Below are 14,145 nucleotides of genomic sequence, written 5' to 3'. Positions count from 1 at the left end.
ATAACCTGTTTGTTCAGTCCCTTTGGGGCATCTGCCATTGTCCACTGTCAGAGGACAGGATACTGGGCTTGATGGACCTTTGGTCTGACCCAGTATGGCCATTCTTTTGTTCTTATGATCAGTAGATGTATTTAAATACAATATCACTAAAGAAAGATTCAGCCAAAAAAACCAAAATACATTTATTTTAGTAAATCAATGCGAGATTTCCCTTTTCCAATATTTAATATTTGAATTCAGTGAACCATGTTGTGGTATGAACTAGGAGAGTTGGCTATAAGTTTAGTGATATATGGGGAGTCACCAGAGTTTTAGACTTTCATTTGGAGAATTCATACAATTCATTTGGAGAATGAATTTATAGCTTTGACTGAATTGAGCTTCAGATATCACAGAGTCTTTGCCATATAAATGTTTAGGAAAAGTATTTTGTTTTGGGCAATGCACAAACCAAGTATATCATAGCACAAAAATAGCTTTTTAAATGTCCCAGTAGGATTCACTGATCTAGATGCTAGTTACCTGCTTCTGAATTTGTCAGACAGGGAAATGGACCCCAGTCAACAATCACATTTCTTAACTGTTCACTGCCATGGCTATCTCTAGCTTTTTTCTCGCTCTTTGTTCTACACTTAGTATTCTGCTTTTGTCAACAGCATGCACAATGCCAACAGTTTCCAGTTATGTTCTGACTGATGCAACAAAGCCTACAAGTTATAGTAGGTTCCAGATGATGGCTGGCTAAATGCTACAACTGGTCAGAAATGTCGTGAAATATCCACAGCACTTCCCCCTCTTCCTCCCATCTTATGGCTTCATGGTTTTTTTTCCCAGTGGATCCTTATTCTCTAAAGAATCTAGCAATAAAAGAACCATATTATAGCACATAAGCTCTTCCTTGGTACAGAAACAGGTACCAGTAGTACAGTAATAGATTTTGACATAATCCAAACCATGTGTCACCAAGGCAAGTGCAACAAGCAAATTAACTGATCTACTGGGCTCTTTTCCTACAATTCTTCAGTGTGTTACTTTGATGCCCTGTTGAATTGAACCTTTGCCATTCCCAGTCAAAGTCTAGCATGGATCACCTTCCCTTCAGCCTTATTTGTGATCTTAGATCTACAATAAAAATTTTAGGTATTAGTTATAGGAGCACCCCAGAGCCTAAGGACGTGTATATCATTGCATATATGGAGCTAGCTAATAGGCATCCTAGCTGAAGTTGGATACAACCAGTTAGCAACTCCCAGTTGTCTCAAAGACCTGGGATTTGTAATTATCCCCCAGTAGAAGCCAACTGAACCTGCAGAATTGGAAAATTGCCCTCCCTTTTGGACATAATGGCTTCAAGCACAAAGTATATTTCCTGTGCTGTGTTTGCTAGTGGTTGATGATAACAAGGATTAAAGACTTTTCTTACAGTGCCTAGTGCATGAACAAGTATTCTGGTGCATGAACAAAGAGAAAGGATGGGTTTCTTGTTTTGTTTCAATGTTGCAGAGGAATCTGGATTAAAAACAACTCGTAAAAGCCACCATGGTTTGGTTAGTCTGTGCACCCAGGGAAGAAAAAGGTTTGGGGCATGTGAACCAAACCAGAATTCAGGAGATCTATCAGTATCACATTTGGGGTCTGTGAGGAGAGGGCTTCTGTCACAGGAGTGAACTAAACAGAGGGATTCTGGGACTTAAGTACAGTCTGGAACAGTAGGCTGATCACAAAGCATGTTGAGTATGGAGGACCTCCCTTTCCTCAGTCTGAGAGAGATGGTGACACCTGCTGGGGGTCTGTCTATCAAGGAGGCATCTAGGGAAGAACAGAATCTCTGATCTGTTCTGAGAGAAGAACAAGCTTCCAAAAGAAGCATGGGAGGAAGCAGTGAGAGGAGCATTTGGGAGCCCTGCATGAAGAGAGGTCCACCCAGACCCTGCCCAAGAAGGTGTTTTGGATTGTTTTCGTCTACTCCAGATGGGGAATTTTTGGGTCAGCTAGAGAACCAGACCACCCAGCCAGTAAGGAAACTGAGGCACCAGACAGTTTGAAGATGAAAGTGAGACCCTCACAAGGGCCTTGTGGTCTTTTGGAGGATAATTTACATCCAGAAGCTTATAGATATGACCAGACAATATGCCACTAGAGGCTTGTATGAACCAGCAAGAATGGACTCCCATTAACTAAATGGCTCACAGCCTGTAACAGAGAGGTGTTTGTGCTGATTTTAGTAAAACCTAACTCATATGCTTCATCCTCCCTAAATTAAAAAGACAATATTCAACACAAACAGATGGGATCTCACACTAATTATTGAACTCCTGTTACATTGGTACCACAGTTCTGCCAAGTAATCTTTCATGCATACTACCAATCTCTGCCTATATCCCTGCTCAGGCATCCACTCCATCCTCAGATACTTGGGATAAAAGATGGACTTTGCAGCGTGCCTGGAAGGTTAACAAATACAGACTCTGGCAGATCAACATAGGGAATGAATTCCAAAGTCAGAGCATAAGTAGAGAAATCCCTGCCAGCTCAGGTGCCTCCATTGATCTCAGTTGCAACAGTCTGGCAAGGGTTAGAGAGGTGATCTTGTATTTAACCAGGTCTCAGACCATTTAGGAATTCGTCGGTCAAAACTGACATCATTAAATTCCACCCAGAAATCTGTTGGAAGCTATCCTGGAGCACTGGTGTAATGTGCTCTCTGCTTAGTAATTGAATAATCTAGGGGTGAAGCCCCATGTAGAGTGCAATTCAAGTCTAGTCTTGAGGTGACAAAGGCATATATAATTGTAGCAAGGTCTGCATCAGAAGGAAAATGGTGCACTCTCTTATTCAATCATAGATGGAGCAAAGTGTTCTCCAGCCTTTCTTTGTTGCCTAGGCATCCAGAAGTATCTCAAGATCTAATTAGACACCTATATGATGAACTATGGATGCAAGTAGTTAGTGAATCCTTTCAATTAAAGATGGTGAGGTAATTTTTGCCAACTGCTTCCCCCAAACTACTAACATTATTTCAGTCTTACCCCAGTTGAACTGCATCCAGCTAGCCTACATCCGAGCTCTTACCGAGTCATTTGTTCCACTGTACCAGCCATGTTAGAATTTATGAAGTGTCATCAGCCTGCTGAATATATCGCAGCCCACATCTCTTCACAAACCTTCTTGATGGCCTTATGTACATATGGGAAAGGATAATGAAATAGAGCCCTTGGCATGCCACAAAAAGGTTTCTCAGGGAAGAGCAGTAACTATGCAACACTACCCTCTGGTCCTTCTAAAAAAGGAAAGACTGGGCCACTCAGAAACATCTGTCTACATCTACAAGGGATTAAAGATAGGTAAAATACCAGGATCAGATCTAGAAAAGTCAGCACAGATATTTGATCATCATCCCCCATTCAGAGAAGATCAGCTGCAGCCAGTGCAGTTGTCCCATATCCAAGCCTGTTACCTGAAAAACAGAAATCTGAGAATTAAAAACCCCACTTGCAAAGGGGTTGAAGTAGGGTGTCTGCTCTCATATGGGTAAAGGCTTATTCCACCAGATGTTTTCCATTGTGCAGAATGAAAGATGTGTATAGGGCTATGCCCTGGTGGTCTGGCTGGGGCATTTCTTTTAAAAATTACAAGATTGATGTGACTCCAGTGTCAGATTTGCTTTTTGGCTTTAGTTTTCCAGGTATTGGTGGTGAAAAGAATTGAGATTTCTATCACCTCCTTACTTTATCCATCTAGTTTTAAACAGGTTTGTTTGTATATGTGGGCTTGTCTACCCCAAAGTTAGGCAGGGTGTGAGTTTAATGCTGAGAAGCTATTGCTGATTAACTCCATGTATGCACACACTATTCCAGAATAAGAGTGCTGCATTTTTGGAATATTTGTAATATTTTCTGAAACCCAGCAAGGAGGGCAGAGTCTTGGAGCCCAGGATCCAGCCTAAGCAGGAACATCTACAGTGCTATTTTTAGTATCACAGCCTGAGCGCTGCAAGCCATGACCTTGGTGCCATGGGTTTTTCTTTGCAGTGTAGACATACTTTTTGAGGCTTTCTGCCTTGAATCTTAATAAAATGTATTCTGCTAATGGCTTTGCTAGTAAAGCTGAGACCCAATAACCTGTTAGCCCCTCTTGCACAAATTTCCTATTCGTGTTTTTTTTCTGTCCAAAGTAGCTGGAAAGCAAAAAGGACAGTGAAGTGTACAGCATAGATCATCCTTAACATACTACCACACACTGTGCAGTTACTGGTTTGCCAGGAAGCAGATAATGCTGTCTCCTCTGTGCATGATTTGCTTTGAAACACCACTACACAACATTTAACAGAAACCATTAGTATAATCTGTGTTTTGCATAAGAAATGTCATCATATTCGACAATAACAAAGTTCCTGTGGGGAAATTTTTTTTACTATTTGAAGTGGCTTAGTAGCTAAGCAGGACATAAATTACCATGAAGCAATTGTAGGATCCTCAAAAATGTCCTGAGAGCTGTTTGAGTTTATTCTTAAAGCACCTGCACTAGGGTTTACTTCTCTGCTGTTTCTTAAAGGAACATGGTAGGCAGTAGATCTAGCAGTGGTCTCACTATTTGAGTCCTACTAGAGAGGAGGTCCTTAGTAATAAGGTTATGTCAACAGTTTCTCCCAACCACACCACTAGAGTACACACCAAAAAACAAGCCCAGAAAATACCCTCCACCCAGTTCAAGATTTAAAAATGCAGATCTAAAGAAACTGCATTTGGTAGACTTTTTTCTTCTAATGGTGACTCTTTGGAATAACCTGGGTGCTATCCAAAGTGAACCAGAGTTATTTACATTGATAGCATCTATTTATCAGTGAAATAATGCCATTTTTATTCATTCATTTATACTTTATTTGCTCCTTTTAGAAAAACAATTGACTGCCAGCAACTGCTTAGGAATATTAGCCATGGCTGAAGCTATGCAGTGCAGTGAACTATACAACATGGCCAAAGCATATGCCCTACAAATTTTCCCAGAGGTGGCCAATCAGGAGGAGATCCTTAATATCTCCAAAGACGACTTCATTTCCTACATGTCCAATGACAGCCTGAACACCAAAGCAGAAGAGCTGGTGTACGAAACAGTGATAAAATGGATTAAGAAGGACGCTGCACTAAGAGCTCAGGTAAAAATAATCTGAGAAACCACTTTCCTCCATTCTCATAAATACCTCTTTCAAGTAGAAACTATCCCCATGCAATTTTAAATGTGAAGATGAATAAAAGATGGGATTGTGGAGGTAAAAAGAGAGCAAATGACTCCAGGTTATGCACAAATTGTAAGCCATTTCAGAATCTGATTTCCCCCTATCTGATTGTTTAGAATTAAAAGCTTCTCATTTGCTACACGTGTATTAGAAACAGAGTCTTGGGGTTGTTGGCTGCAGACTTGGTCAAAGATAAATCCTGAAGGTTTATAATGGCATGATATGTTACCTCAGGAAAGGGATACATTTTTGGGAAGGTGTGAACATTCAGTAACAGTAGGAAGCAAAAATCCTCAGTAAATCACAATTTTTTTGGTGCTGAATGCTAATAGCATGACCAACTTACAAGTATACTATGTATAAAAAATTATACTGTACCTTTACTGGCTATTCAGATACCCCCTCTGGTAGTATATACATATTTATTAGGGTTAGCTTGTCTGCACCATTTGTCTGAGTTATGCAGTTGCCCTTAACTTGTGAAGTTAAATGTATTACCTTGCCTAGCACTATCTCCAGATAAGTGTTATAAATAGTGACTGGTTTTGAGCACAATAAAAGCAAAACATTGTCCTTGAGATGGACGAATTACATTGGTGACACTTAAAAACCTGCCTCTCTTCTTAGATATAACTAAATAAGATTTGCAGGTAGATGATCTTGGTACCTAACTGTGGTGATAAGGGGATGTCCGAGTATCTAAATTGATCATTGGTTTGAATCCCAACCTTCGTCTTGGGTCAGAATGTTCCCTCTTGCAGATGGGCTCTGACAAGGCCCGCCCGGAAGGGAGAATGCCTCCCCCATGTTATTGTTGCTTCCCCAGTACCCTGCTGAGCTTCGGTTTTGCAGGGGGAGGAAGGCCAAAGCGGGTGCTTGGGCATTTCTGGCTATCAGGCTCTGGGTTCTAGGCAGTCAGCCCTGGTGGTTGGAGCTGTGGTTGAGAACAGGCACCAAGAGCCGAAGCTGGGCATAGAGTCAGGACTAGGCTGAGAGTGGTGCTGAAATCAGGGCCCGAAGTCAGGCTGTGGGTCAGAACTGGGGTCAGAATCCAGAGAGAAGCCAATCAGGATCGTAGTTGGAGTCCGGGTGCAAGTCAAAGGTCGGGTTGGAATCAGTCCAAGGGCCTGGGGTCAGGAGGCAGGTGCTGGAATGAAGCAAGTCTGGAGCAGGGCAAGAATAAGATACAGACAAGGCTGACGTGCGCTGGAACAAGGCTCAGGCAACAGGATTGAGGGCAGGCTAGAAGCCTAAGGAGTCGGGAACACCGCATGGTAGCTGGACGGTTCCTAGCCGAATGGTGCTGTTGCACAGACTAACTTGTGGCTCTGGCAGTGAGAGTGAAATACATTTTTCTGGAGGTCATCTGACCCTAGTCCTCCCCAGGGATAGGCATTCTGCAGCAGCCTGAGTGATGAGTCACTGCAGGCTTTGTTGAAGGGGTCAGTCATTTTAGCTAAGTGAGGGCCCTGGTCTTGTGGTTGTTTGCCTCACACTGGCAGCTCCAACCTCAGCTGATCCCACTCTATTTCCCCAAAGAAATACAACCACGACTTTAATCCATTTTAGAGTATGTCTACACCAGAGATTTAGGTGTAATTTTTGATCAAGCTGGCAAGCTACAAATAGAAATGTAGCCGCAGTGGTGGGACGGGCTAGCCCACCCAAGTATGATCCCATTGAGAGCATAGCTATGTAGTCAGGTTGCTAGTTCTTCGCGCTGCCGCAACCACGTGTCTGTTTTAGCGTGCTAGCGAGATCAGAGGTAACGCATCTAGAACCGTCTGAGCTGGAAATTTACATCTCCGGTTCTGGCGTACACATACCTGCAGAGTTGCATTAGCTCCCCCTAGATCCTTTCCAGGGTTGCTTAAAGAAGAAGGATGGTCCAGTTATTAGGATACCAACCTGGGACTCAGGACACCTAGGTATTATTCCTTGCTTTGCCACAAACTTCCTGTGTGAACTCAGCCCAATCGCTTAGTCTTTCTGTATCCCAGTTCCCCATCTGTAAATGAGGTAATAGAACTTCCCTACCTCAGTGGGGTGTTGGGAGGATAAATGCATTGAAGACAGAGGTACTCAGTTACTGTGGTAGTGACTTCCATGTAAGATCCTAAGATAGACGTGTGGCCACAGGGGAAACTCGTCTGATAGCACAGTTCCTGCAGTCAGTCTGTGGCTGTAGGGAGCCTCTTCAAAACGTCTTCTGTCCTCTTCAAATGGATAATGCACGTGAGACTCTAAGGGGAACCTCACAGAGTTTTCCTGCCTCTGTGGCCACCTTCTAGACTTCTCTTCTGGTGTTGATTGTCTGAGCCATATATATTATTATGATCGCAAAACATTTATACAGTGCCGTTGATTTACTGAAATGGGCCCCTTCTCAGCTCCCACTGGCCTTGGGAAATGTGCAATACTGTTAGAGTGTGTTTCTCTGCTCATTTAAAGTTTGATGAAGATAGTCCGTTCTGAGCTGCTCCTGTACTGAAATAGAACTTAATGGAAACTATGGGATTATTCTCAAGGGCAGTAGTGGAAAGAACCTTGCAGAATGAATCTGTTTCTCTGTCACAAACAGAGGGTGTCAATCACCATGCAATCTAGGTTATGTTTCAAGATTGCTGGTTTAAATATTTCTTTCTTCCTTCTGCTGTGCTGATGTTATGAATTCGTTTTTTAAGTGGTGGTTTTTGTTTTCACTGCTGCCATTGCCGCCACCACCACCACCTGCTCTTCTTTCACTTTCATGTTGCAGCAATTGGGGTGGATTTTTTTTTTCCAAGTTACATTCCTTTTTCTCCTGCTTCTGAAGTGCTTTTATAGTTTATGGTGGCAGCTTTATTTGTTTCTCCAAATTTCTCACTGTGGTGTTTGATTTTATATGTTTTTCTTTCAATTTTATATGTATCTATAGGGAGATGAGTGTTTTGAATAAATTAATGGAAAAGATACCAATAGCTGGCTGCTTTCATGTCCAGTCCTACTGCTAAGCCAGGTTTTAAGGGTGGCTGGCTGGCTGCTCTAATTTTTTCTTACCTCTCTGTATCCTGCTGTATTATATATAAGGCTCTTAGTCAGATAGATGATTATTTTCTGAAAGCAGAAGCGCTTGCTTTTTACATTTACCGTGAAACACCCTCTCTTTAAAATTTTATAATGGCATCTACATTTTCAGAGCTCAGAAACAAATTACTCTAGGGTTGGATATAAAGTCAGACTAATCAGGCTTCTGTCTGATAAAGATGATCTGTAGAAATTTTGATGTCACCTCCTTCCAGCATGAGAAATATCGAGCCCAATCCTACCAGATGCATAGTCCCTGAATTATTGGGAGTCAAGGGTGCTCAGCACCTTACAGAATCAGACCCATTTCTGCCGAATCTGTCAGGGCAATGCTTTGTGTACATCGAACACTTCATAGAAGCATAGAATATCAGGGTTGGAAGGGACCTCAGGAGGTCATCTAGTCCAACCCCCTGCTCAAAGCAGGACCAATCTTCTCAGATTGTGAATGGATATGTCAAGCTGTCTGGAGTGGCTCATGACCATGAGTGCCAACCACAGGGCAGACTGTTACAAACCAGGGCACAACCCCAAATTGGTTGTGAGTGTTATACTTCGATTTCACCACCCAAGCATCAGCTATGAACTTCTCAAGCACTATAACAGCCTTAACATGGAGTCTCAGACAGTCCCCTTGGACGCTCCGGTCTAACTTGCCACTTAGGCAAGCCTGCCTTTTGGTCCCCTACTCCAAAAATCACAACAATATTCAGGTTACTCCCAGTTCCAAAGGACCAGTCACTTACCCCAGGTCAGTGGTTCTCACCCTGTGGGTCACTTACGGCCCAATCAGCGCACATAGCCATACAGGTAGTATATATATATTGTGTGGATGCAGCCCACGTAACACATAGAGAGCTGCATATGCAGCCCACAATGGTAAATAGGTTTAGAACCACTACCTCAGGTCATTTGCACCGTAGATCTCTCACCAAAGACAACACTTGTAGCTAATCCTATAATAAACTATCTAAAGATTTATGAACTAAGAAAAAGAAATGAGAGTTATTTAAAAGGTTTAAAGCAGGTAAACATACACACACAATGAGTTACAGTCTTAAGTTTCAAAAGGTAATAGTAGCTTCTATAATAATCAAGCTCTATATGTCCTTTAGGGCTAACCCAGGCCAAGCACTGGGGATCTTTTGCTTATGCTTAGTCATCCTTGTCTCCCAGAGTCCAAGCAGCATTAAGGTATAGTTTCTTCTACTTGTCGGGGATTTTTTTATTGCCTTCCCCCAGAGTTCAAGCTGATGGGACAAGTTCATGTGCATGTCTCCTCTTCATTTTGTGGGACGAGGGCCAATAACAAAGTCTTTTGTCTTCTGATGTTCCCCAATGGTTTGTCTGGTGTATAGGGGCCTTTTGTTGTTGTTGGGCAGGAGATACCTCCTGTGGTGAGGATTACAAGGGAGAATAGGAATGGAAAGAACTTGCAGACAGAGGGAACACGGGATAGACCGGAGAATCGCACCGTCAGCAGGAAAAGGCAGGTGTACGTGATCGGGGACTCCTTACTGAGAAGAATAGACAGGCCTGTAACCAGAGCTGATCCAGAGAATAGAAGGGTATGCTGTCTTCCAGGTGCTAAGATACAGGATGTGGACCTCAGGTTGAAAAGGATCCTAAAGGGAGCGGGAAAGAATCCACTGATTGTCCTTCATGTGGGAACAAATGATACTGGTAGATTCTCGCTGGAACGTATCAAGGGAGACTATGCCAGGCTGGGGAAGACTCTTAAGGAAATCGAGGCTTAGGTGATCTTCAGTAGGATTCTGCCTGTTGCTAGAGAAGGGCAACAAAGGTGTGACAATATTATGACTATCAACAGATGGCTCAGGGAGTGATGCTATAAGGAGGGCTTTGGGATGTATGGCCACTGGGAGGCATTCATTGACAGAGGACAGTTCTCTTGGGATGGACTTCATCTGAGTAGGGAAGGAAATAAACTTCTAGGATGGAGGCTGGCACAACTGATTAAAAGCGCTTTAAACTAGGAATCTGGGGGAGATGGTTGGGAGATGTCCAGGTAATCTCCACGCCGGATTTTAGCATTGAAAGGGAAGAAAACAAAGTAAGAAAGATACAGCTGTGGGTAGGAGAATGGACATAAGGAGGAAGGGCAGTGTGGATACCAGTCTAATAGGTCGTACTGGCTGTAGAATGTCCATGCCTAATCGGGTAAAAAATCTGAGTGAGGCCAAACAACAAAAATTAAGAAGTTTGTACACCAATGCGAGGAGCCTAGGTAACAAAATGGAGGAACTAGAGCTACTGGTGCAGGAAGTGAAACCAGATATTATAGGGATAACAGAAACATGGTGGAATAGTAGTCATGACTGGACTACAGCTATTGAAGGGTATGTGCTGTTTAGGAAAGACAGAAATAAAGGTAAAGGTGGTGGAGTAGCATTGTATATTAATGATGAGGTAGAATGTAAAGAAATAAGAAGCGATGGAATGGATAAGACCGAGTCCGTCTGGGCAAAAATCACACTGGGCAAGAAAACTACTAGAGCCTCCCCTGTGATAGTACTTGGGGTGTGCTATAGACCGCCGGGATCTAATTTGGATATGGATAGAGCCCTCTTTAACGTTTTTAATGAAGTAAATACTAATGGGAACTGCATGATCATGGGAGACTTTAACTGGAGGACAAGTGCTAGTAATAATAATAGGGCTCAGATTTTCCTAGATGTGATAGCTGATGGATTCCTTCATCAAGTAGTTGCTGAACCGACTAGAGGGGATGCCATTTTAGATTTGGTTTTGGTGAATAGTGAGGACCTCATAGAAGAAATGGTTGTAGGGGACAACCTTGGTTCAAGTGATCATGAGCTAATTCAGTTCAAACTGAATGGAAGGATAAACAAAAATAAATCTGTGACTAGGGTTTTTGATTTCAAAAATTAAGGAAATTAGTTAGAGAAGTGGATTGGACTGAAGAATTTATGGATCTAAAGGCAGAGGAGGCCTGGGATTACTTCAAGTCAAAGCTGCAGAAGCTATCAGAAGCCTGCATCCCAAGAAAGGGGAAAAAATTCACAGGCAGGAGTTGTAGACCAAGCTGGATGAGCAAGCATCTCAGAGAGTTGATTAAGAAAAAGCAGAAAGCATTAAGGGAGTGGAAGACGGGAGGGATCAGCAAGGAAAGTTACCTTATTGAGGTCAGAACATGTAGAGATAAAGTGAGAGGCTAAAAGTCAAGTAGAGTTGGACCTTGCAAAGGGAATTAAAACCAATAGTAAAAGGTTCTATAGCCATATAAATAAGAAGAAAACAAAGAAAGAAGAAGTGGGACCGCTAAACACTGAGGATGGAGTGGAGGTTAAGGATAATTTAGACATGGCCCAATATCGAAACAAATACTTTGCCTCAGTCTTTAATAAGGCTAATGAGGATCTTAGGGATAATGGTAGCATGACAAATAGGAATGAGGATATGGAGGTAGATATTACCATATCTGAGGTAGAAGCGAAACTCGAACAGCTTAATGGGACTAAATTGGGGGGCCCAGATAATCTTCATCCAAGAACATTAAAGGAATTGGCACATGAAATTGCAAGCCCATTAGCAAGAATTTTTAATGAATGTGTAAACTCAGGGGTTGTACCATATGACTGAAGAATTGCTAACATAGTTCCTATCTTTAAGAAAGGAAAAAAAAGCGATCCGGGTAACTACAGGCATGTTAGTTTGACATCTGTAGTATGCAAGGTCTTGGAAAAAATTTTGAAGGAGAAAGTAGTTAAGGACATTGAGGTCAATGGTAAATGGGACAAAATACAACATGGTTTTACAAAAGGTAGATCATGCCAAACCAACCTGATCTCCTTTTTTGAGAAAGTAACTGATTTTTTAGACAAAGCAAATGCAGTGGATCTAATTTACCTAGATTTCAGTAAGGCGTTTGATACGGTGCCACATGGGGAATTGTTAGTTAAATTGGAAAAGATTGGGATCAATATGAACATTGAAAGGTGGATAAGGAATTGGTTAAAAGGAAGACTACAGCTGGTCATACTGAAAGATGAACTGTCAGCCTGGAGGGAGGTTATCAGTGGAGTTCCTCAGGGATTGGTTTTGGGACCAATCTTATTTAATCTTTTTATTACTGACCTCAGCACAAAAGTGGGAGTGTGCTAATAAAGTTTGCAGATGATACAAAGCTCAGAGGTATTGCCAATTTAGAGAAGGACCAGGATATCATACAGGAGGATCTGGATGACCTTGTAAACTGGAGTAATAGTAATAGGATGAAATTTACTAGTGAAAAGTACAAAGTCATGCATTTAGGGATTAATAACAAGAATTTAAGTTATAAGATGGGGACGTAACAGAGGAGGAGAAGGACCTTGGAGTATTGGTTGACCACAGGATGACTATGAGCTGCCAATGTGATATGGCCGTGAAAAAAGCTAATGTGGTCTTGGGATGCATCAGGCAAGGTATTTCCAGTAGAGATAAGGAGGTGTTAGTACCGTTATACAAGGCACTGGTGAGACCTCACCTGGAATACTGTGTGCAGTTCTGGTCTCCCATGTTTAAGAAGGATGAATTCAAACTGGAACAGGTACAGAGAAGGGCTACTAGGATGATCCGAGGAATGGAAAACCTGTCTTATGAAAGGAGACTCAAGGAACTTGGCTTGTTTAGCCTAATCAAAAGAAGGTTGAGGGGAGATATGATTGCTCTCTATAAATATATCAGAGGGATAAATACCGGAGAGGGGAAGGAATTATTTAAGCTCAGTTCCAATGTGGACACAAGAACGAATGATATAAACTGGCCATCAGGAAGTTTAGACTTGAAATTAGATGAAGGTTTCTAACCATCAGAGGAGTGAAGTTCTGGAATAGCCTTCCAAGGGAAGCAGTGGGGGCAAAAGACCTATCTGGCTTCCAGATTAAACTCGATAAATTTATGGAGGAAATGGGATGATGGGATAACATGATTTTGGCAATTAATTGATCTTTAACTATTCATGGTAAATAGGCCCAATGGCCTGTGATGGGATGTTAGATGGGGTGGGATCTGAGTTACTACAGAGAATTCTTTCCTGGGTATCTGGCTGGTGAATCTTGCCCACATGCTTAGGGTTCAGCTGATTGCCATATTTGGGGTCGGGAAGGAATTTTCCTCCAGGGCAGATTGGAAGAGGCCCTGGGGGTTTTTCGCCTTCCTCTGTAGCATGGGGCATGGGTCACTTGCTGGAGGATTCTCTGCACCTTGACGTCTTTAAACCATGATTTGAGGACTTCAATAGCTCAGACATAGGTGAGAGGTTTATTGCAGGAGTGGATGGGTGAGATTCTGTGGCCTGCGTTGTGCAGGAGGTCAGACTAGATGATCATAATGGTCCCTTCTGACCTTAATATCTATGAATCTATGAAATAGTATTTCACACTTGGTAGTGCTTCTCTCTTGACTGGAGGTTTACAGTTTCAGAGAAAACACTTTTATAGTTGCAGAGCAAACACTTAAATATTATCTTATAACATGGGATACAAATATTCTAAGTGAGATCAATACATGCCGCAACTTACAAGTCTAAACACTAAACGTGTTTTTATAAATCTAATACCAGTTTTAACAATATTAACACACAGGTGAGCCAAACTAATTCAGCTCTGTATTTGTCAGCGTTCAGTTGAAGCCTAAGGGCTTGGCATGAGCTGGCACCTGGTCTGTCAGCATCACAGGATGCTCTAACTTCATTCAGGGTATAATGGGATTGTTTCACCCAGACTCCGTCGCTGCAGATCTCTTGGTGCAGGGAACCAGTAGGTGCAAGGCACCACAGCAACTGCTTCAGTAACCAGCCAGCAAAGCCACAAAAGTGG

At 42.3% G+C, this 14,145-nt stretch overlaps 1 protein-coding gene across 5 annotated transcripts in view; it reads left to right on the top strand.

Annotated features, from left to right (window-relative positions):
• KLHL29 (kelch like family member 29) overlaps positions 1-14,145 on the top strand; it is a 573,096-nt gene that overhangs the window by 492,554 nt on the left and 66,397 nt on the right. For all 5 annotated transcript variants that reach the window (XM_043542199.1, XM_043542201.1, XM_037893987.2 and 2 more), the window contains one exon: positions 4,896-5,155. In XM_043542199.1, coding sequence (XP_043398134.1) covers positions 4,896-5,155 — 260 coding nt within the window. The remainder of the gene's footprint in view (positions 1-4,895; positions 5,156-14,145) is intronic.

Source organism: Chelonia mydas, chromosome 3 (genome assembly GCF_015237465.2).
Source record: "Chelonia mydas isolate rCheMyd1 chromosome 3, rCheMyd1.pri.v2, whole genome shotgun sequence".
In the NCBI taxonomy this organism is placed as follows: Eukaryota; Metazoa; Chordata; order Testudines; family Cheloniidae; genus Chelonia; species Chelonia mydas.
This window is presented reverse-complemented; position numbering and strand designations above follow the sequence as displayed.